At 49.1% G+C, this 23,056-nt stretch overlaps 7 protein-coding genes across 7 annotated transcripts; 4 read left to right on the top strand and 3 right to left on the bottom strand.

Moving 5' to 3' along the window:
• Positions 1-336: 336 nt before the first annotated feature.
• On the bottom strand, positions 337-4,396 carry TRUGW13939_00539 (uncharacterized protein; the record flags this gene model as incomplete). The annotated part of the gene is made up of 13 exons (XM_035483746.1): positions 337-548; positions 612-905; positions 959-1,463; positions 1,526-1,646; positions 1,699-1,730; positions 1,827-1,938; positions 2,002-2,089; positions 2,371-3,136; positions 3,185-3,223; positions 3,276-3,360; positions 3,415-3,541; positions 3,604-3,861; positions 3,919-4,396. 13 exons carry the CDS (start codon positions 4,394-4,396, stop codon positions 337-339), a joined length of 3,117 nt encoding a protein of 1,038 aa, XP_035339639.1.
• A 736-nt stretch (positions 4,397-5,132) lies between these two features.
• Positions 5,133-10,517, top strand: TRUGW13939_00538 (uncharacterized protein; the record flags this gene model as incomplete). The annotated part of the gene is made up of 12 exons (XM_035483745.1): positions 5,133-5,400; positions 5,456-5,650; positions 5,712-6,098; positions 6,161-6,505; positions 6,568-6,705; positions 6,766-6,923; positions 7,267-7,416; positions 7,471-8,108; positions 8,172-8,573; positions 8,632-8,663; positions 8,863-9,170; positions 9,228-10,517. 12 exons carry the CDS (start codon positions 5,133-5,135, stop codon positions 10,515-10,517), a joined length of 4,311 nt encoding a protein of 1,436 aa, XP_035339638.1.
• A 517-nt stretch (positions 10,518-11,034) lies between these two features.
• On the top strand, positions 11,035-12,846 carry TRUGW13939_00537 (uncharacterized protein; the record flags this gene model as incomplete). The annotated part of the gene is made up of 5 exons (XM_035483744.1): positions 11,035-11,341; positions 11,415-12,064; positions 12,121-12,475; positions 12,533-12,651; positions 12,718-12,846. Coding segments are annotated over 5 exons (1,560 nt in total), but the record flags the coding sequence as incomplete, so codon positions are not given.
• A 153-nt stretch (positions 12,847-12,999) lies between these two features.
• Positions 13,000-14,107, bottom strand: TRUGW13939_00536 (uncharacterized protein; the record flags this gene model as incomplete). The annotated part of the gene is made up of 3 exons (XM_035483743.1): positions 13,000-13,678; positions 13,732-13,794; positions 13,938-14,107. The coding sequence occupies 3 exons, from the start codon at positions 14,105-14,107 to the stop codon at positions 13,000-13,002; spliced, it is 912 nt and encodes a 303-aa protein (XP_035339636.1).
• Positions 14,108-14,265: 158 nt separating this feature from the next.
• TRUGW13939_00535 (uncharacterized protein) lies at positions 14,266-16,556 on the top strand (the record flags this gene model as incomplete). Its single annotated transcript, XM_035483742.1, has 2 exons — positions 14,266-15,821; positions 15,896-16,556. 2 exons carry the CDS (start codon positions 14,266-14,268, stop codon positions 16,554-16,556), a joined length of 2,217 nt encoding a protein of 738 aa, XP_035339635.1.
• A 721-nt stretch (positions 16,557-17,277) lies between these two features.
• TRUGW13939_00534 (uncharacterized protein) lies at positions 17,278-18,576 on the top strand (the record flags this gene model as incomplete). Its single annotated transcript, XM_035483741.1, has 1 exon — positions 17,278-18,576. The coding sequence occupies one exon, from the start codon at positions 17,278-17,280 to the stop codon at positions 18,574-18,576; it is 1,299 nt and encodes a 432-aa protein (XP_035339634.1).
• Positions 18,577-20,020: 1,444 nt separating this feature from the next.
• Positions 20,021-22,510, bottom strand: TRUGW13939_00533 (uncharacterized protein; the record flags this gene model as incomplete). Its single annotated transcript, XM_035483740.1, has 4 exons — positions 20,021-20,177; positions 20,236-20,885; positions 20,949-21,023; positions 21,077-22,510. The coding sequence occupies 4 exons, from the start codon at positions 22,508-22,510 to the stop codon at positions 20,021-20,023; spliced, it is 2,316 nt and encodes a 771-aa protein (XP_035339633.1).
• Between the last annotated feature and the right edge of the window lie 546 nt (positions 22,511-23,056).

Genomic DNA, 23,056 nt, shown 5'->3' with positions numbered 1-23,056 from the left:
TCATTATTAACTTATTATTAATACTAGGGCGTGCATTATTATGGCTTCTCGGGACTTGGGGCAGCCAGACATGCCGAGCTGTCGGTGTTTGAACCCTAAAGCGCTTCTATTTCCGTGGATTGCGATCCCTGTCTAAATGTATACCCCGCCCCCATGGGGTACGCAGGGATTAATTTTAATAGTGGGATGTAGTATAGGTTGTATAGTGCATTTTTGGGTTGTATTGATAAATGCCGGCCAACCAGTATAGCAACCAATTGATGTATGTAACAGGTAAATGAATGTTCATAAAGTCTATAACTTATATGACCCATCATATGCTCTATATTATTCTTGCTATGCAACAACTCCCTTAGATCTCAGCTCCTGCACTCGCTTCCTCTCCAGCCCAGCAACTTCTACGAGAATCTCTTCCGTATGCTCTCCAAGCAACGGCGGTGGCAAGCGAATGCTAGGGTCAGCATTAGAGTATTTCACTGGCGGACTGAGTACCTTGATTAAACCGCAAATCGGGTGATCAATGTCTTGAACCATGCCGCGAGCCTTGGCTAAAAGAAGAGAGTCAGTAAACTCTCTAGGTTTTGGTTTATGTAAAACAACATTGAACTTACTATGCTCATGATTCAAAGTGTCTAGTACATCATTAACTGCAGCATACGGCAGGCCGGAGCCCTCAAAAACCTCGAGCCATTCTTGCGTCGTTCGCTTTGTCGTCTCCGCCTCAATAAGGCCCTCGAGTTCTTCTCTGTTGCGTACGCGTTCGTTGTTGGTTATGTATTTAGGGTTCGTGCTCCATTCTGGCTTTCCAAGCTTGCTGCAAAGGATGCCAAACAGCCGGTCGTTGGCGCCGCCGACGAAAATGTCGCCGTCTGCTGTTTTGAAGCCCTGATATGGGACCACGGAAGCTATAGTATCAATCAGCTCAACTGATTTTCAAACGTCTAGTTTGAAAGCATACGGTGAGCAGTCCCCCATCGACCACTATCTCTCTTCCCACTGACCAGAACAGACTCGGCCATATTCGCCAAAGTGGCCGTTTGAACGTCACTCAAGCACACATCCAAATGCTGTCCTTCTCCGCTATTAATGCGGGCAAACAGTGCAGCCATGATTGAATTGCACGCATACAACCCCGTTGTCAGGTCTGTCACTGCCACGCCGACTTTGACAGGGGCACCATTGCGCGAGCCGGTCAGATGCATTAATCCGAATTCAGCCTCTACCATTACATCAAAGCCCGGCCTGTTGCTATAAGGACCGGTTTGGCCGTATCCGGTGATGCTGGCGTAGACTAGTCGTGGGTTTATTTTTCGTATGGTTTCGTAGTCCATGTTGTATTTTTCTAGGGAGCCTGGAAGGTAGTTTTCGACAAGGACATCGCAGTCTTTGGCGAGCGTGTGGAGCACTTCAACGCCCTCGGGATGAGCAAACGAAAGACCTAGGGACTTTTTGTTTCGGTTGACCTGGTCCAGTCTTTTTAGCAAAGCCGCGCAATTCCAAGTCATGAATAGGGGAAGATACTCACTGAAAGGTAATAAGCACTCTCACCCGGCCCATCTCGCCCATCTTTGTATTCTGCAAACGGAGGACCCCAGGCCCTGGTATCATCGCCTCGTACGGGGTGTTCAACTTTGATTACCTCTGCTCTTATAGGTGATCAGCTCGATATTTGCAAATTTTGGATGCGTGAAAACATACCCCAAGTCGCCAAGAAGCTGTGTACAGTATGGCTAGATACAATTGATGTCAGTTATTACAAGGAGCCATGGAATCTTCAGCACACAAAAAATTCACAAAAAAAACAGTATATAGCAACATTAACTTACGCCAGCTAGCACGCGGCTCATATCCAGTACGCGAATACCAGCCAGTGGCAATTTGCCTTTTTCATTGGAGGTGGTGCTGGAAGACGACATGCTCTTTTGTTGTGTACATTTCCTGGAAATATGAGGTGTTCCTCTCGATCGAAATATAGACGCAGTCGTGCATCTCAACACTGACGAAGCATGTTGCTTCTGAGTGCATTGCACCAGCGGGCGCAACACCGGGATAGATCCAGACATTTCAAAGCTCAGTGATGCTTTGGATACTATACTCTAGTTAAGAAAAACTTGGAAGTAAGAACAAGGAAGAAAAGATGTTTGTTGTAGTTCCCATATTTCGCCAGCCCCACCTCCACATGTACAGGGTCCCCACATAGCCTAATCTTGTATAGATTCAATGAAACTCCATATGTAATATCTACGACCAGTATAAACAGCTACAGCTTATCACCATATCGCTGCACCCCATTGCCCTCACTACACTCATCAAGTTTGGTCATCTCCCAGCCACGCCCGCGATAGCGCGCTGGCCACACGCCCGACTTACCTGGCGCCAGGATGCCATTCGGATCCAGCGCATCCTTGAGCCGCTGGTTAAACTTCATCAACGCATTGTCGTTCCAATCATAGGTGCTCGCGATCTGGTCCATCAAGGCTATGTGAGTTCGGTACTCGCCGTACCCTTTAGCTGCTGCATCGTCAATCATGCCTCGCATACAGGCCAGCGCTTTTTCGCGCATGCTCTTGTCGTCCCGATCAAACACGCATTCCACAATCAGATGCATTTCGCGCAGCCCCACGCAAAACGCAGGGAATATATCTAGGCCGAATTCGGCCGCTCGCCCGCGTGCAATCTGCCATAGGTTTGTAGCATCGGATCCGCGTACAGGGGATACAGGGCTGAATGCGATGTGTCCACCGTTGGGGTACCAGTTTACCCAGCGCAGTTCTTCGAGATCTGGAATCCCTGCTGCAATGCGGTCGCGAGACCAGAAATAGTCGTCCTTGGGTAAAGAGGCTGGGTCGATGCGACGCGCCCCAGGGATCTTCATGAACTCCTTGTGGATGATATCAAGCTTGTATTGGCGAATATGTTTGGGCCCGTACGACATGCCGTAGTACAGCCAGGTAAAGTCTCCATAGTTTAAATCTCTCCGTGCAATTTTGCGCGCGAGTTCATCGGTTATTTGCCCTTGGCCTTGAAAGTGAGTGCTGCGAGGCTTGCCGTTTAGGGCAATGGCTTGTACGACGTGTCTCAGCTGCGCGACGTTTTCTAAAATGTTTCCGATTCGCAGTGGCCGGATTATATCCACCTGTCTGCGTTAGTCCTCTTAACATTGAGAAATATGGATAAGACTCACAAGAGGAGCAAGATCGGCCTCCTCGGTAAAGGTATATAGCTATTAGATTCGGTTAGCAGGACATATTTCAGATCGTAGGAGGTATACGCACGTAGCTTTCGTAGCCTCCGGGATTTGGCATCAAGGTCATGCCCAGTTTCGTCACAATGCCCATATTCGATTGAGAAAACAAGCCACTAGACGGGACTATCAGTAATGGCACATATACCAATAGCTGGCTAATTACTTACTCGGCCATCGGACCAAATCCGTATGGGAAAATCTGCCAACTAGAACTGTTTGCCATAGCTCCCATGCCCGTGCGAATCACCTCGCCCGTGGGAAGGACGACTTCCAGGCCAGAATGGCATGCCCAGTCTGCCAAAGAAAAAAATATATAAACAGTTTATTCAATCATGAGCAGTATCTGTGGTACTTACGGTCTCCGTAGACAGTGTATCCCACACCACGGTCCAAAGTATTTCCTAAAACGGAACCTCCTCCCAAATCGGGAACATCCACCCACAAATGGTCATAACCGCGCGCCTGGATGGCCTCGTAAAGAGCGTAGAAAGTGACGCCTGGCTCGACGAGGCACGTGTGATCATCCGGGTTAATGTCGAGGATCGTGTTCATGCGGCGTCCAAGGTCGATCACCACAGATCCACGTACACGGGGTGCCGCACCGCCGTATCCAACTGCACCAATCAGTTTACATGTGTGTTTTTTATCCAAGCACAAAAAATAATTCTTACGGTTTCTTCCAATGGAAATGGGAAATATAGGGATCTTGTATTTGTTGGCCCATGCCACAATCGTCTGTACTTCTTCTGTGCTGCCTGGGTACACAACTGCAGAGGCCACGAATTCCTCCTCGTCGAGGACATGCATAGCATCGTGGGTATTTGGATCTATCTCTATCAATATTTCCTTTATACATCTATTTCCTAGGACAAACGAACGCTCCATATACCATCCATCCTTTAAAGGCTGATCGGCAAGTTCCACATTCTCCTGCCCCAGCTGCTGCGACAATTCGTCAATGGCTTTGAGGAACGTGGGCCTTTCGATGCCCTGAGGTATGGCAAGCGGCCTCTTGCGAGCTTTTTGCTTCTTGGTGGCGATGTCGAAGATTAATGATTTTGCATGCTGGGCTTTGTCGGCAAGCCTCTCGGGGACTCCAGAGTGCTTTTCGGACAGCGTTGGCGTGGGAGGGATGTCTTTGGATGCCATGGCTGGTGCTTTAGCAAACATTTCAACCAGGGAAGGTCGGGAGAATGAGTATTATCACAGCTATCAGCAAGATCGTGTAGCGAGCACTGCTGTATTTAATCGATAAGCTTACTGGCTGCAAGTTGCCATATCGAGTATTAGGGACGTGGGGTCCTGGAATCATTCAGGGTTAAAGATAGCATTTCTTATTGCCCGGGGAGAAACATTGCACATTTCGCTGGTGCATTTTACTGGGGTAAAAGTGTTGTCAACACTTTCCCCCCTCATCCCTAAGTTATTATGTAGTATATACTCGACACATGCATAAAATCAGTGCCCACGGAGTTTAATTATTTAATTTCTTGCCTAATAAAATAGACTTTGAATGGAAAGTATGTTGTTTATTTTGTTTTTATTGTCGTAACTTGAATGTTGCTGTTTTTACTCCGCACGTTATCGACGGTGGGGCAGTTGGGGTATCAATATCCTGACAATCACACACTACTTCTTTTGACACTGCAGTATTTCCTTGTCGGTAAACTGCCGCAGCAGGCTTAGAACATACTAGTTTGTACATAGCAGTTAATATTTACCCATCGCTGTGTGGATAATATTCCTTGCCCCCTAGCCGACAGCGCGGCCGACAACCGTCGGGTAGTGCACTCCGGCCGATGCTTCAAGTATTTCTTCGTCTTCCTTTTGCTCTCTTTTCTCTTCTCTCTTCATTCTCCTTCTCATTTTTTATTTTAATTTCACAATGAAGGCCAGAACTCCAGGCCCTTCGTTGTTCCGCCCCCTATGGCGGCGCAACTTCTCCTCGTCTGCCTCGCGGGGCGCGATCAACAAGATTGTCGCAAACGCTCAAGAAGCAATTTCCGGCCTCAAGGGCTCCTCTATGATTCTTGTGGGCGGATTTGGCTTCTCGGGCGTTCCCAGCACGCTGATCAATGCTGTGCGCGACCGTCCTGAGCTCAAGGACTTTACGATTGTCTCCAACAACGCTGGGATGCCCGGCGTGGGGCTGGGTAACTCTCTCTCTTTCTTGTTTTTGGGGGGGGGGGGGATGCTAAGACTGTACAGGTCAATTGCTCGAGACCCGACAGATCAGCAAGATGATCGCATCGTTTATTGGCGAGAACAAGGTCTTTGAGAAAATGTACCTGGAGGGCGACCTGGCCCTCGAGCTCACTCCACAGGGAACAATCGCTGAAAAGTGCGCTGCTGGCGCCGCCGGTGTACCTGCCTTCTACACTCCTGCTGCCTACGGAACAATTGGTACGTATTAGAAAGAAGGGAAAGAAAAGCTAGGGTTTTCTTGGAGTCTAACAAATATCAGTCCAATCCGGTGAATTGCCGCTGCGCTACAACAAGGACGGCAGCGTCGCCGAAAAGTCCCAGCCCAAGGAAACCCGTGAGTTTAACGGAAAACATTTTGTTTTGGAGGAATCGTACTTTGCCGACTATGCCTTTGTCCGCGTGGCCAAGGCCGACAAGCTCGGAAATTGCCAGTTTCGTAAGGCGCAAAACAACTTCAACGAGGCCATGGCGAAGAACGCCAAAATCACCTTTGTTGAGGCCGATGAGATCGTCGAGGTTGGCCAGCTTGCTCCCGAGGAGATTCATCTCCAGGGAGTTTACGTGAGCAAAGTGATCAAGAGCACCGAGGAAAAGAAGATTGAAAAGGTTACATTTGCCAAGGACCCGAACGACCTGCTGAAAGCTGGTAAGCTATACATAATTCACAAAAAGCATTACATATACAACAACACTAACACCGGTGTTTAGGCTCCGGCGATGCCACTGCCAGACGTGAACGTATTGTGAAGCGCGCGGCCAAGGAATTCGAGGACGGCATGTATGTCAACTTGGGTATTGGTATGCCTCTTGTTGCCCCGGCATTTTTGCCCGAGGGCATCGAGGTTGTCCTGCAGTCTGAAAACGGCATCTTGGGTCTCGGTGGCTATCCCCGGCCTGGCGAGGAGGACCCGGACTTGATCAACCCTGGCAAGGAGACCGTGACTCTTGCTGAGGGTGCCTCTGTCTTTGGCTCCCACGAAAGCTTTGGCATGATCCGCTCTGGCCGTATTGATCTGACCATGTTGGGTGCTCTCCAAGTTAGCCAGTACGGAGGTATGACTTTCTCCCCTTGTTTTTTTTTTGCTATCACTCGGATCTGTGCTGACCACTAATAGATCTGGCCAACTTTATGCTGCCCGGTAAAGTCAAGGGCATCGGTGGTGCCATGGACCTAGTTGCCAATCCCAGCAAGACCAAGGTTGTTGTAACCATGGAACACGTAGACAAGAAAGGCAACCCTAAGATTCTTCCTGGTCAGTGTTTTTTCTACTCCTTGTTTTCTTTCTTTTTCTCTCATGCTAACTTTTCTCCAGCATGCACATTCCCTCTCACCGGACCTCTCTGTGTCTGGAAGATCATCACCGACCTCGCTGTCTTCAACGTGCACCCAACAGAGGGTCTCACGCTGAAGGAAGTTGCCGAGGGTGTCACTGTTGATGAAGTCAAGAGCAAGACCGCAGCGCCTTTCAAGGTCGCTGACGATCTCAAGACTTTTTAAGTGTAGATTGCAGTTGGATCTATTCACTGGCGTTTTGGATATAATGTACATAGATGAAAATATAGGGTTTGCAATATGAACGGCTGTCAAATAATTCTGTATACTATAATAAGTCGTATGAATTAATGTATTGGTAACATAGTGTCTAATAATTTGACCAGCTGATGAATGCATCAGTTGTTGCGGTCTCCACCTCCACACTCATTCATCCCCACAACCAACAAACCCACTTACTCGATTCAATACTTGATTATTCTCCATCATTCGTCTCAAATCAAAAATCTTCTTTTTTCAAATTGCTTAAATCCAAAAACAGAGAACAGAAACAATGCTCACCAAAGTCGGGCGCGAGGTCCTACGGCGAACACCACACGATGTGGTCGTCCTCTCCGCCGTGAGGAGTCCCATCACTCGCGCGTTCAAGGGCGGATTCAAGGACCTCTGGCCAGAGGAGATTTTGATGCCGGTATGCACTTCCAGGAAATATTAGTAATACCTCATTCATGATGTTGTTCTCAAGGTCATGCAAGCAGCCGTCCAGAGAGCCACAATCCAGCCCAGCGATGTCAACGATGTCCTAATAGGAAACGTCCTCGCCGAGTTGGGATTCGCCAAAACAGGTCGGATGGCCATGAACGCGGCTGGATTCCCTAATTCTACTACTTTCCACACGACAAATCGGCAGTGCTCGAGCAGCCTGCAGGCTGTCACGCACATTGCCCATGCGATCATGGTTGGTCAGATTGATGTTGGCCTAGGCGGCGGCGTGGAGAGTATGACTCGATGCTATAGCACTCGTGGGATCCCCGTGGACGTGTCGCCAACCCTTAAAAATTCGCCGGTTAAGGATGCTCGCGATTGTATTCTACCCATGGGGTTTACCTCGGAGAATGTCGCGGAGCGATATGGGGTTTCTCGGCAGGATCAAGATGAATATGCTGTTGAGAGCCAGCGGCGCGCCAGTGAAGCGCAAAGGGCCGGCCGGTTCGACAAAGAGATTGTCCCGATTAATGCAAGATATATCGACGAAGAGACTAAACAAGAAGGGACCAAGCTTGTCACCCTCGACGAAGGGATTCGTCCTGGGGTTACTGTTGAGAAAATGGCCAAACTAAAACCTGCGTTTAAAGAGAATGGAGGAAGCACAGCTGGAAACTCGTGGGTTGCATGAGTCTAGTATATTCTTGGTTTTCCTTCGCTAACAATCTCTACACTATTTAGCTCACAACTATCAGATGGAGCATCTTCCGTTATCCTCGCACGACGAACATGGGTCGAAGAGCGCGGCCTGAAGCCCATCGGACGATTTGTCGGTACCCAAGTAGCCGGCAATGCGCCAGATGAGATGGGCATCTCGCCAGTCTTTGCCATCCCGCAGTTATTCAAATACACTGGTATTGAGCAAAAGGACGTTGACATCTTTGAGATCAATGAAGCCTTTGCTAGTCAAACTCTCTACATTCTAAGAAAACTTGGACTAGATCCAGCACAAGTCAATCCCAACGGAGGTGCGATTGCCTTGGGACACCCTGTGGGTGCCACTGGTGGCCGGCAGACAGCGACTCTGTTTGCTGAGCTGGAGAGGCAGGATAAGGAATTGGGTGTTGTGACAATGTGTGCTAGGTATGTAAACCGAATGAATGGGTTCTTGTTTAGTCTCTGCTAACTCTTATATTTACAGCACGGGCTTGGGGGTTGCATCGCTTTTCATCCGTGAGTAAGAGACTAGATTTTGCTATTTCTAAAATCTATAATTTTGATATGTTGCCGTTTAATCGTGTAAAACTCTTGTAGGAGGTCTGGATAATAGATACCAACTTCCCCACCCCGAAGCCCCACAAGAAATTGGAGAACACAGTTCAATCAATAATGCATTTCGTTTCTAATGTTTGTTCCAAACAATACCCTACAGTGCCCAAATACCACCTAGCTAGGCAAGTGGTAACATCTTCTCCCTCTGTGGTCTCTCTCCCCTCTACTCCGTACGTTTCCCTTGCCAGCAACGTCGAAATGGCCTCCCCCTCTTTGCACCGGTTAGTTCGAGGGCGCAATTTCGTAAAGCCGCATCTGTCTTCCATTCGTCAACCTCTCTACCTACAGTTGAATTCGATTACGCTCCAGAGATATTCGATGAAAGGACAAACACGCTCCATGGGCTCCGTCAGCGCAATCGACTCTGCTATTTTCAGAACGCTGTTTGGTACCGATGAAATCCGCCAGGTATTCCCAAAGCCTTTTTTTCTATATTTTTCTTCGTTTTTCTAATGTGACTGTCAGGTATTCAAAGACGAGTCTTATATCCGCCGATGTGTTGATGCCGAGACAGCCCTAGCACGCGCCCAGTCCAAATGCAATGTGATTCCAAGCGGCGTGGGAGCAGAAGTCACCAAAAGAGCAGTGGCATCAAAACTCGATCTCGAACGCCTGCGCCACGAGACAGAGATTGTCGGCTATCCGATTTTGCCTTTGGTGCGACAGTTGAGCGATCTCTGTGGCGAGGATGCCGGTAAATACGTTCACTGGGGTGCAACCACGCAAGACATTATGGATCTGGCCAGTGTTTTGCAAATGAAAGAAGGGCTGGTAATTGTTGAGCGGCTACTTCGCGATGTCATCAAGACGTTGCGCGACTTGTCGGGGAAGTATAGGGATACCCCCATGGCAGGACGCACGCATTTACAACATGCGCTGCCGGTTACATTTGGGTACAAGTGTGCAGTATGGCTTTCGGGTTTTCAACGGCATCTAGAGCGTCTCCAGCAGTTGCGCGATAGGGCGCTTTTGGTTCAATTTGGTGGTGCTGCTGGGTCTTTAGCTTCTTTAGGTTCTGGTGATGATGGTATACGCGTCCGCAAGGCCCTGGCAGAGGAATTGGGACTGGTCGATCCTTCAATCACATGGCATGTAGCCCGCGATGGGATTGCGGAGACGATCAACTTTTTGGCTCTCTTAGGTGGGTCGATGGGCAAAGTGGCGCTTGATATTATCATCATGAGCTCCAACGAGCTTGGAGAAGTATCCGAACCATTTGTGCCACATCGTGGGGCCTCATCCACAATGCCTCAGAAGCGGAACCCAATTTCCAGTGAGGTTATTCTTGCGGCATCGAAGATTCTCCGGTCAAATGCCGGGTTGGTGCTTGATGGGATGGTCTCGGACTTTGAAAGAGCTTCTGGTCCCTGGCATCTGGAATGGGTGGCTGTGCCGGAAAGCTTTGTGCTTGTCGTGGGAGCTCTGTCTCAGACCCACTTTGCACTCTCCGGGCTAGCAGTTAATGACAAGCAGATGCTTGACAATCTACACTCCACACGTGGGTTGATCGTGGCTGAAGCTGTGATGATGGGCATGGCGCCTTATGTGGGGAGGCAGACAGCACATGATATTGTGTACGAGGCATGTCGGAACAGCATTGAACAGGGGAAATCCCTGCTCGAATGTCTTTTACTCAAGGACGAGGTGACGTCGAAGATGAGTAGAGAAAAACTCGAGTCGCTGTGTGATCCGGTCAATTACCTCGGTGCGGCTCCACGCATGGTTGATGATGTACTGGCCGTTAAAGATCTATAGAATTTGAAATTATACAACCACATTCAACACCATTGAATCCATGATATACATCTGTATACATCTGCATAGTATAATCACTACAGTGTATTGTCATAGAGAGAAGCCCCACATCCAATTAACTCAGACATGTGGGTCCCGCTAATGTTCTCCCCGCAGCGGCTAACGAGCCGAGCCCCACCGCGCCTCCCGTCCTTGCATTGCTTGTGGACCAATCGCGCTTGCACTGCTCGGTCCCGAACAAAGAAATGTTCTGTTGGTAAGACAGGGTTGACATGGAATATGCTGCACTGCTGCACAGCGCCGCAGTCCCACCTTGCTCGTACCATAGAACCCTGGTAATTACTATGCGGTTGCAATGCGCTCCTACCCAATTCCCAAAGTGGGAGGGCCAAGGTGGAAGGTACATAAAGCTGAGTGAAAGCAGGGCCATTCAGCTGTAGGCATTGAATCTAATGAGGCGTGTATTTTTATTTCACTTTTTTTTCTCTCCTAAAGGCTCTACCAACCTGTCGCCACCATGGGTTCTACACTACCCCCTGTCAAAGAAAGGAAGCCTATCAAGGACCTACAAAAGGTCTTTCACTACACTGACACGCAGACTCGAAAACCCACTCGCGACAATGATCCATACGAGTATCAGGCCGGTTGGGGGAACCGCTTCCAGTCCGAAGTAATCCCCGGGACCTTGCCTGCCGGCCAAAATAATCCTCAAGAGGTCCGTTTTGGTTTGTACACTGAGGGCATCACCTATTCTGCATTTGCAGCGCCTCGTCACGCCAATTTTAGCACGTATATGTACCGTGTGCGTCCTGCTGCTGTTCACAGTAAGATTACCCGAGGTGAAAGCCCGAGATTACCTTTTTTTTACCTCCCCCTGACCCTGAAGCTAATATTCAGTCACTAACTCAGATGGATACCACAATAATATCGGCACCGAAGCTCATATTGAAAACTGCTTCTTGTCCATCAACCCCAAAGTAGAGTCTCTCGTGGAGCAAGCCGAATGGGCGCCTTTCCCTCTCCCACCAGCCAGCAAAAGGATCGATTTCGTTGATGGACTTCACACTTTGGGCGGCAGCGGAGATCCCAACCTCAGAGAAGGCATCGCCTTGTACGTTTTCATGATCAATGCGGATATGAACAACCGTGCCTTTTGCAATCTTGATGGGGATTTTCTTCTTGTTGCGCAACATGGCAGTCTGGATATTCAAACCGAGCTTGGGAAACTGTTCCTTCAACCAGGTGAAATCTGTGTTGTGCAGCGCGGTCTGCGGTTTGCGATTCGTCTGGCGCCAGGGCATACAGAGGCTCGAGGCTATATCGCCGAGGTCTGGGGCTCGATATGGGAACTGCCAGATCTTGGTCCCTTGGGCGGTCATGGATTGGCTAACCCCAGGGACTTTTTGCATCCGGTCGCCTATATAGACGACGAATTACATGGGGACTGGACTATTGTGAACAAGAGTAATGGCAAATATAATGCAATTGAGCAGGACCATACTCCATTTGACTTGCTTGCTTGGCATGGAAACGTCGTTCCTTACAAGGTACTTCCCTCATCCTATTCCTCATCTGTTCTATGTTATTAACTCATTATACCCAGTACGACTTGACCAAATTCGCTTCCCAAAACGCCACATCCATCGACCACACCGATCCCTCAGTCAACTGTGTCCTTACCGCCAAATCTCGCGACCCCAATACCCCACTAGCAGACTTCCTCTGGTTCGGTCCACGCTGGGATGTTGCATCCAACAGCTTCCGGCTCCCGTATTTCCACCGCAACTCAGCAACGGAATTTTTGGCGAGTCTGTATGGGAACGGGCTAGGTCGGTCTGATGATTTCCTTCCCGGTGGGGGCAGTGTCGAGGTCAGTCATACGCCGCATGGCGGTTTCAATGAAGGGTATCAGTATGAGATGCGTATCCAGGAGAATGAGCCGCGGCGGATCCTTGAAAGTAAGCTTACCCCTAGATGTTTTTAAAGGTTTCAATAATTGACACTTATATACTCAGACCAAATGACTATTATGCTTGAGAGCAGCCGCAGCTTTCTCTTCACCGAATATGCTCGTGGTGGATGTGGCACGTTTCGTAGACAAGGAACTGAGCCAAAAGTCTGGGATGCGCTTCCTGTGAGCAACCCTTTATCATGCATGTTCTTATACCTTTTTTTTTCAACACCACTAACACCCCTCAAGGACAGATTTTCTTCTTATCCCGCTATCAAAGAAATACTGGCCCAAGCCAAGGCCGATAAGGCAGCCCGGAAAGCGCGCCTGGATATTTACTATGATGATGAGAAGCTGGCTGAGCTGGCAACATTTGAAAGTCAGCTGGAAGCAAAAGCGTACATAACTTGATAACACAGGTAGATTTTTGATCAAGTGACGTTTTTTAGTATGTATAATTAACAAAGACCATCAATTTATTTACTATATCCTATGTAGACGCTCCCCATGTTCATGCTAATAGGATACTAACTACCAGAGAAATTGTTTCTGAAAACTTATCGACGGTGCTTCTTCCCATGCGCTTAACTGAGGTGTCCGTGCTGTGCTTGTGTACTCTTTTGTGTGATGAACAGGCCCAAAATTTTCCGCTATGCTAGCGTCAAATGGCGACGCTGTGGTGATGAGTTGAGGCGGTGTTTCTGTATTATTCTGCGAATCCCCTCCCACCTCTGAATGTCGTCGCGAGGGACCAGTCTGTTGTTGTTCCTGAAATCTATCACGCAAGTAGTCTTGGCCAATAGGACTTTTGGTGTTGGTGGCGAGCCCAACGGCACCGTCATGGCTTGTTATTGTCGTTGACTTGGTCCGCCTGGGCCTTCTCGTAGACGTGGTATTATTCTCCGCATCGTTATTATTGTCAGCGTCCGGCTTATTCCGAATGTCGAGGCATTCCTGCTCCCATCTTCGGATATTGTCGACGCTGTTTAATGGGTTGACCTTCCAATATTCGACTTCACGTTGACGTGAAAGGGACCCAGAGTCATGAGTATCTGGTTGGTTCTGGTTTCTTTCGCCTGTTTCAAGCTCATTTTCAGACAGCATAGATGATAGCTGGGCCTGTGAGAGACGAGAGAGTAGCTTTAATAAAACATTTTCGGTCTCATAAAGACGGCCTTCGAGTGCCTCTATATAGCCCTTGGCTGGCCCGCTACCGTTTATCAGCTATTTACTAGGTACAATCAAGTGATGATGTATACAAACCGTTTCAATTGTTCTGGCCACGCGCACTGGCGGTGATATTCAAGACATTGCCCACAAGTTGGTCTGTAGATGTTAGATAACCGATATAAAGAGGAGTATTGCAAGTATCTAACCTTTCTCCACTGCACTAAGCCATTCATTAAGACAATATGAGTTAGTATTTGCTCAACTATACATGAACTGCTCGAGTCAGATTGACGTAGTACCTTTTGTTTTCGTGACCGGCAGGGATTGCAAGCAGTTGTGATGCGAGACACTCGCTTTTCTTTTCGGCCAACTGGGCTTGCCATGTCTTCTGAGGTTCAGTTAGTTGAATTTGAAGTGCAAAGCAGCGATGAATGTAAATATCGTTGTTCGGCAGATCTTTCACCCGCATGACGACGATTTGTGCTCCACTTTATTGACGTCCAATCACCGGTGCCACAGACCGCACATTAATCCAAACATAGACAGACACACCACCGCAAATCTATAGCAAGCAACTCTCGAATAGACGTGGTCTACATCACTGTCGGCGCCATGTAAAGTCGAAACATGCAGTCCTCAGATATTCTCCCCGGCACAACCGAACTCGGCTCGTTGATCGCCAACTCCAACGATGAGAGCCAGTTTGTGGGCAGCTCCAGTGGCGTGTATTTTATCAACACCGTTCGTCAGGCCTTTGCAAAAAGTCTGGGTCCTCTTGGTAATGATCCCTTATCAAGCCCAGGTTTTCCTGCCGCGGAGGAAACACTAGTTGGGCCGGAGTCCTTATCTTCTGGCAACGCCAGTAGAGACAAGACAGCCAACTCTGCGGCTGAGAACGATATACGACCCCAAAAGAACTGGGGTTATGATTCAGAAGTCTCCAGTGCTTTGGGAGAAGCTCCCGCCCTCGAAAATGCTCGCCAGCTAATGATGATGTATTTCAAAGTGTGGCATCCCATATTCCCGTTCCTGCATGGACCCTCGTTCTTGCAAGAGATGGAGGCACTGTATTCGGCGAATAATACACTGGATGGAGAAAGTCAGCCTAGAGGATCCCATCATCAAAGCACCTGCTGGACCACGATTTTCCAGTGCGTCTTCAATCTCGCCGCTCTTCTACAACCAGACCTTCAACTCCGCCAAGAGTCCAAAATCCAATCCGTGGCAGAGTTTCCAAAACTCGTCGGAATACTTCTCTACCGCCACGATATGCTGTCGCTTCAGGCTGTTCTTGTTATGCAGCTGTATCTTGTAGCTACCATGTCTCTGCACAACGCATCCTTGATCGGTGGGTCCATCTTGCGATCTATCCTGCATGCGGGGCTTCATCGCTGTCCGTACCGGTACAAACAGCTCACCTCTCATGATCGACACTTGCGTAAACGTATCTTTTGGTGTGCATATGCCATTGATAGATATCTGAGCCAGGCACTGGGCCTTCCTCTCGGTATTCAGGACTCTGATATAGACGTATGTCTTCCGGGGAACCTAGAGTACCATGCACCAGCGGATCCGGGCCATTTTTCAGTCTCGTCATCTCTTCAAGACGGCTACGATGAATCCTCGATTTCTCGGACATCAGCAGAAGAAAGCTCGAGTTATATACAAGAAGAACTTCTCAATAGAGAAATCACATTAGCCAGCTATGTCATTTATGGGAAACTCACCGGAAGAGCTCTAGAGCTATTTCACAAGTCCATCCAAAACCGGCAAATCCGACGAAGTGCAGTCCTATACCTCGTCTCCGACGTACATAAATGGTGGAATAACCTCCCAAGCTCTTTGCAGCAAAAAGGTGAAAGCCACAACAATAACCCAGAAGACTTTGAAGAATCTGCCGCAGACTCGTTTGATCTAAGCCCCTTCTTCTCAGTTTTGTATGAACATCTTATTCTTTGTATAAATCGGCCGTATCTTTCACTGGATCCGTCGTCCCCAGATTTTTGCTCGTCGTTGCAGACCTGCATCGGTGCCGCGAGGAATATTTTGTCGTCGTTGAGGGCTCAACCATACAAGGGTCAGGCCCTTTTCTGGCCGGGTCTGTTGTCGGCGGCGTATATGTCCGGGTTGATCATTGCATTTGCCTGTCAGCTGAAGCAGTACGTTCTTTCAAAAGGATGCCAGTAAGTGAAATCAACATTCCCCCCTCTCTTATAAACTTCCCCCTTTTTTTTTTCCGACTGAACCATATCCACAGAGAAATACGCGGCTGCCTCGAGATTTTGCAAGTCATGTCCAAGCAATGGGAAACAGCAAAACACTGCCATAGTGCACTTTCATTTCTACTCCTGAACATCCAACGCATGAATCTACAACACCAAAACGCTCCTCCTGTATCACTCAATTTCGAAGAAAGGGGAGTCCCTGCAGGCATGTCAAGAAGCAAACGACAAAAAATCACTCACGCCGCTTTTGACGATCAAACATCGTCATCTCGTAGTACCACCACAACAACGCATTATAATAACCACCACGACGACAATAATCTTGCACATTCGCTAAGCCTGGCACCTAGCCAAACTCCAGAAACCCGAGTTTCTACAAATAATAAACCAATGCAATCACAAAACACAAGAACTCCATTCCAATCCAGAAATTTCGCCACATACAACGAGAATCCAGAGAGCAGCAGCACCAACAACAACAATCCGTCCCCATACTCTCCTCTCCTGATGATGATGGGCGGCACAACAAATAGTCAAGTTGAACAAAGCCTGCTTCAATGGCCGCCTGGAGGACCAACAATGACGACAAACTTTGATCTCAACATGACAGACCTGTTTCAAGGGTCGACGTGGGACCCGTCATTGTTTGATGCTTTCACGCAGGGACAGTTGCCGTCACAGGATGATTTATAGGTTAGCACTACAAATTTCTTAAAAAAAGTCTACATATGTCCTATATACGTAAAAGCGATGCGCAACTACCTTTACTAGGTCAGCACTACTCCTTGCCGCTTTAACATAATATCACTTGATAAATTAGTTAATTGGAAACAGAGAGAAACGTGCGGCACAAATAGGAGGTTTGCCACGGTTGACAAGTTGATACCAATCAAATATTATGTCTCTAGGCAGACACGTTTCGCAAGGGGGTCCAAGAAAAGCTTACCCGAAAGGCTCTGGTGACTGATGACATGCTGGCGAGTCTCAATCGCTGGAAAGTTGAGTCTAGAGTATTTAGTCAGATTCAAGGAATCTCAGACATTTCGAAAAAAAGCCCTTGGTTCAAACGAGAGGCTCTGGTCCAAGCACGTGGCCGCTCCGCCCGGGCTCGGACCTGATACCAAGGAAAAGCTTAGCCATGACTATCATTCTCCCACAGCTCTTCCAGAAATTGATCTCCGTTCAGGTTTATGCAATTTACGCTGGTCTCTAGGGAGTCATAGCCCTAGAAGCTTGACAAAAGTCCACAATTTGCCTTCGGTTCACCCACGTGTGCCACCATGCAATACCTCCTTTTGGGGATACCCTCCGGATTTGATGGCATAAGAGGGAGGATCTGTGGCCAAAATGCTCTCCTCAGAAATCAGTCTCGTCTCGCTAGATTCCGCCAGCTGTGGACCGTCGGCTCGCAAAGATGATCGCCGTTTCTGCTTTGGTGCTTGCCTCTGCAGCCGCTGCTCAGTACATTCTGCCTACCCATGATGTGCCCTTCATCGGTGGCAACGTCTTCAAGAGCAACGACACGGCTGTGGCCAGCTATCCATTCTCCTATAAGCCCCCCTTCGACCCCAAGGAATATGGCGGCTACTACTACTGGTCGGTGAACAATGAGACCGTCAGCGGTACAAACTTCACCGGCTACGACACCAAGGATGGCTATACAATTCCCGATGGATCGACTGGCAAGTACCCTTACTTCCAGATTAGCGAGGGTCACCCCAAGGCCATCAACAAGTCCACGCTCTTCGAGTCTTGCGGTGAACCCAAGTTCAAGAAGATCCTTCACATCATCTTCGAGAACGAGGTCTATGAGTGGACCATGGGCCAGGTCTTCTGGAAGCTGCTGGCTAAGCGTGGCAAGCTGCTGACCCGTAGCTACGCTATCGCTCACCCATCTCTGCCCAACTACGCTGCTATCGTAGCTGGAGACTTCTTCGGAATGGCCCACGAGGACTTCTACAACGTCAACGCTACGAGCGTTTACGACCTTCTCGACGCCAACCATGTCTCCTATGGTACCTACGTCGAGTGGTACAACCCCATTGCCACTCACCGTGGTCCCAATGACTGCAACAACTACATCACCAACGGCCCCATCGACAGCACCAACCCTGAGTGGGCGTCTCAGATTTACCGTCGCCTTGATGTCCCTGCCCTGCTCTTCAGCACCTACACTGGTAACTACGAGCGCTGCAGCAAGATCTACGATGCCAACAACACCTTTGCTGATCACGTCATGTCCCACACTCTGCCCGAGTACTCCTACTACGTCCCTGATATGCTCCACAACGCTCACGACCCCGAGTCCAACAGTAACTACTTCAACCAGCCTAATACCGGTGCTCAGTGGATGAACGCGTTCTTGGATCTGTACCTCCCTGAACTGGAGGCCCAAGGTACTCTGGTTGTTGCCACCTTTGACGAGGCTACCTGGTGGAACGACGATGATACCTCCCCAAACAATGATAGCCACATTGCCACTATCTTGTTCGGCTCTGGTATCGCCCCCGATACCACTGATGACACCTATATCACCCTGTACGGTATGCTGCGTGGTGCCATTCAGAACTTCGGCTTGGGTTCTCTGGGTCGCAACGATACCAATGCTACCAACGGTAACCTCTTCGACCTAGTTGACTTCCCTCTCGCAAACCTAGACGGTGATGGCCACGGCGATCACCCGGGAAACCAAGAGAAGCCTTCCGGCCGTTAATCCAGGAAGATATCCAGCCAGGAGATGGTGAGAGAAAAGGTAATTGAGCAAAATGGGTGAGACTTCCTGCTCGGAAAACGGCTGCTCTATTCCCGCGACGCTACCCCTTGGAATTGCCAGTCTCCTTCTGCGTGTTTGAAATAGAAATGTTTGCTCATTGTGAGGTATTCTGATATTATGCCAATCCACTCACTACAGGACTGGGTTCACGTACTGCAGAGTCTCCTGTATTGTTTCTGTCTTTGATATATGGATCGGAATAGCATAAATGATATTATTAATTCTTAAGAAAGAAGCACGTGAGAAAGAGACGCAAAAACGCCACAAATCTATAAAACGAATAACTCATAAGCAAGGTGTTACTAAGGAAGAAACTCAGGCGCTTATACACAGTCAGATTGAAGCATCTCATAGGTCCACTGATTCTCTGGACATGGATGACGACTCCATTACAGTTCAAGGTAGAATAAGAAGTGTATTTCCCTCAGGCTTTCTGCACTAAGACTAACATCAACTAGGAACAATATAGGATTCCATATTATATTACTACCGATGGTTCCTATGTCACTATATTCGAGACTGCGAGTGCCCTTTCTGATAACATGGCGTCAAGCTCATTCTCGCAGACAGATATCGAGGCGTCAGCGTAGCAGCCATAGCCATCTTAATTAAACACGCCAGCTGTAACTAGGGTCGATCACGGCTATCTGATAGAAGTCAAGGAAATTAAAAAGGTTCAAAAACTATTTCTGTCCCCGGTTTCTGCATGCTATTACGAGCCGCCGCGATCACCCCTGAAGTCAGGGTGAATGAAGCATAAAGTGGCGTAACGCTGAGCACCTTAGCGCCGTAAATCGCTTTTATGTAGGTATGTATGCTCCAGTAGAATCAGAATAATCATAAATCTATTGAATCCGAAGGCCTAGAGAACTAAACCTAAACAATAGCTCCACCCTATAGAAGAACATTCACGCAACCAAATATTCATACCAAGCTTTCCATGTTATTCCACAAGGTCAGACAAAGAAAGAAATTTTTTTTTGGAAAATGTAGCTGCTCCGATGGAAATAGACTATTTCATAGACACTTAATCCAATTCATTCGCTTTCACATGTGCGAATCACACCTTTCCAGCCTAAGTCCCACACCTCCGAATACAGAGGGAGCAAGGATGTATTCTGGCAAAGATATCATTACCACGAACACAGGCAGTATGAAGACCATCTGCAAAAAAAAAAAAAAGTAAAACTTTTGTCGAAACCAGGATATCAGAAAAAAAGAAGAGAAATGAGGTCATGCGGGAAAAAAAGAATAAATGGAGAAAGAAAAAAAAAAAAAGAAGAGGAATCGTCATTAAAAATAAATTGGCATCAAATCAAAGGTGGAGAGCGAGCGCATCGTGAGAATGTACCGCGAGCAGCCACCAGATATGGGTTTAGCCGGTTTACGACTTGGTCTCCTCTGCGCCCTCCTTGGCACCCTCTTTGGGCTTTGGGGCATCACCGGATTCGTCGGCACCTGGGCCTTTGCTCTTCATATATTCATCATAAACATCAAGAGCTTCTTGGACCTTGTTACGGAGAGCAGCATCGTCGTCAACCCTAAAGTCAAATTAGTTTCCGATTTGGAGAATGGGTCGTTCGAACATGAAAAACTTACAGGCCAATAAGCTCGGCATTGTCCATCTCCAACAGCATACCAGTGATCTTGCCGGCAAGTTCAGGCTGTTGGGCCTGGATCTTGGGGTACAAGGCCTCACCAAGCATCTGTTTCTGTTGGGCAGGAGGGGCGGCACTCAGGGCCTGCATAGCAGCAGAGCCGGAAGGAGCATCCGAAGCTGCAGGGGCTCCAGCACCGGCGTTCTGTCCACGGCCACCTTGTCCTGGGCGAGCATGACCTTGTTGAGGAGGCACACCGCCACGTCCTTGGCCAAAGCCTGGGCCACCACGTCCACCAGGAACATTAGGAGGAATGCCTTGGGGAACCTGTCCACGGCCACCACCACCTCGGCCAAATTGTACCTGTGCCATTTGAGGGTAGGCCATACCATTCGGGATACCGCCAGGCCCAGCCTGCATGGCACCGATCGGGATGCCTTGTCCAAAGTTCTGGGGAATCTGCTGGTTAGGGTTGCCCATACCACGGCCACCCTGCTGGGGGAAACCGCCAGGGTACTGGCCTGGTCGTCCACCAGGGATACCAGCCATCACCATACCGGGCTGAGGAGCAAAAGCCAATCCGCGCTGGCCAGCGTTGCCTGGAATGAAGCCTTGCTGTCCAGGGCCGTAGAAAACAGCGGGTTGCATGTACTATAAGAGTTGATACAGTCAGTAACAATTCAATATCACGGAACAGGTTCACATTATACGTACAGGGTGGGGCATTCCTGCAGCGGCAGCTGCCTGTTGCTGGCGAATGTTGTTGCGAGCTTGGATACTGGCCTCAAGCTTTGAGAATGTCAGTTGCGAGTTCAATTATTAGTTTAGGAAGGTGATCTTACCTGACTCTTGCGAACATCCTTGCGCTGGGCCAGAGCAACATAGAGAGGCTTGCCGTTGACCATGCGCTGGTTCATCTCGGTGACAGCCTTGGAGGCCTCATCGGGGCTAGAGAAGCAAACAAAGCCGAAGCCCTTGCTCTTTCCGAAGAGCTTCTTGTCAGACTTCTTCTCGTCTTTGTTCTCTTTGTCCTCGTCCTCCTCCTCGTCCTCCTTGTCCTCGGCTTTCTCGGCTTTCTCAGCTTTCTCGGCTGGCTCTTCGTTCTCCTTCTCCACATTTTCCTTGCCAGAGTCTTCTTTATCGGAGTCTTCAGAACCCTCGGCAACAGTGTCACGCATGACCTTTGCGGAGGTAATGGTACCGAAGGCGCTGAACAGTTCACGGAGCTTCTCATCGTCGACATCATCAGTGAGGTTCTTCACGTAAAGGTTGACACCCTGGTATTTAGAGGCCTTCTCGAGGCGAGCTGCTTCATATTGGCGGCGGAGCTCCTCCTCGCGTTCGTGTTTCTTCTGCGCACGGCCAACGTAGAGCTTCTGGCCGTGGAAGTCCTTGTCGTTCAAATCCGCAACTGCAACCTGGGCGCTTTCGTGGCTGATGTAGTTGACAAAGCCAAAACCACGGCTCTTGCCACTGTCTGGGTCGCGGCTGATGGTAGCCGAGGTGATCTCGCCAAACGTGTTGAACAGGTCGCGGAACTCCTCGTCGGTAACATCGAGGTCAATGTTCTTCACATAGATGTTGGTGAAGTTGGCCTTCATCTCCTCGAACTTGCTCTGACGGTCCTTCTTGGAAATGTGGTGACCGACGAACACTTTCTTGTCGTTGAGCAACATTCCATTGACGTGCTTGATGGCATTGTTGGCAGCCTCGGCAGTCTCGTAGTGGACAAAGCCGTAACCCTTGGAGTTGCCAAACTCATCCTGGGCGACCTTGCAGCTGAGAATGTTTCCAAAGGCGGCAAAAGTATCATGGAGAGCCTTGTTGTCGATAGCGGTGTCAAGGTTCTTGATAAAAACGTTGCCCTGGCCAGTCTTGCGCAGAGCGGGGTCACGCTGAGACCACATGATACGGCAAGGGCGGCCCTTGATCAGGGTGTAGTTCAGGTCCTCAAGAGCACGCTCACCATCAGCAGTGTTGTTGTAGTTCACGTAGGCGTAACCGAGGGAGCGACGGGTGACGGCATCACGGCAGACTCGGATAGATGCAACCTGGCCGATGGACGAGAAGAGTTCGAACAGCATGGCCTCGGTCACGGAGGGGTCGAGCTCTCCCACGTACAGGGAGGCAGAATGGGGCTGGTTGTTGTTGGGAGTCGAGGCGGTATCAGAAGTCGCGCTTTCAGGAGCAACATTGGTGTCGACGGTAGTGCCGTTGGCGTCAGGAGCGCCGTTGGCGTTCTCCGTGGTCGGGGTGGCAGCGACTTCGGCAGACATTTCGGCTAGATCGAAAGCTACACTGGTTGAGCTATTGGAAGAGTGTTAGTTGCACGTTGAATAGCAACAGGAGGGGGGGGGGGGGGGGGGGGGGGGGGGGGGGGGGGTGATGACGCAGACGCAATATCCTGGAAGGGACACTTGAGGGGGAGGGGGGGAGACTATACTTCTTTGAAGAGGGGTGAAGAAGATATGTGAGAAAGGATTTCTCTTTTCACGATTCCACAAAGCGAGTTTCAGAAGGAGAGTCGGTCGTCAGATAGCACGAGGACTCTTGAGGGGCAATTTAGGATCACGAAGACTTTGATTGTGGGAAGGAACCGCGGTTGGCTTCTCGACACAAACAACGCACAGTCACAACGTGGAAATGGGTTTTTTTCGAGAGTTTTTCGCTTTTTTTTGGGGTTTTGTAGTTTTTGGGAGTGTGGGGGGAAAGGGAGGGATAAGAAAGAGGAATGCTAAATGCTTAGCACAGAGCGAGTTGACAGAGGGTGGTGAAAGACAGCTTGGGGATCTTTTCAAAAAGCCAAAGACGAAAGGGAAATT

The sequence above is a fragment of the Talaromyces rugulosus genome, chromosome I (assembly GCF_013368755.1).
Source record: "Talaromyces rugulosus chromosome I, complete sequence".
NCBI lineage: Eukaryota > Fungi > Ascomycota > Eurotiomycetes > Eurotiales > Trichocomaceae > Talaromyces > Talaromyces rugulosus.
The sequence above is the reverse complement of the archived record's forward strand: the minus strand, read 5'-3'. Positions and strand labels throughout refer to the sequence as shown.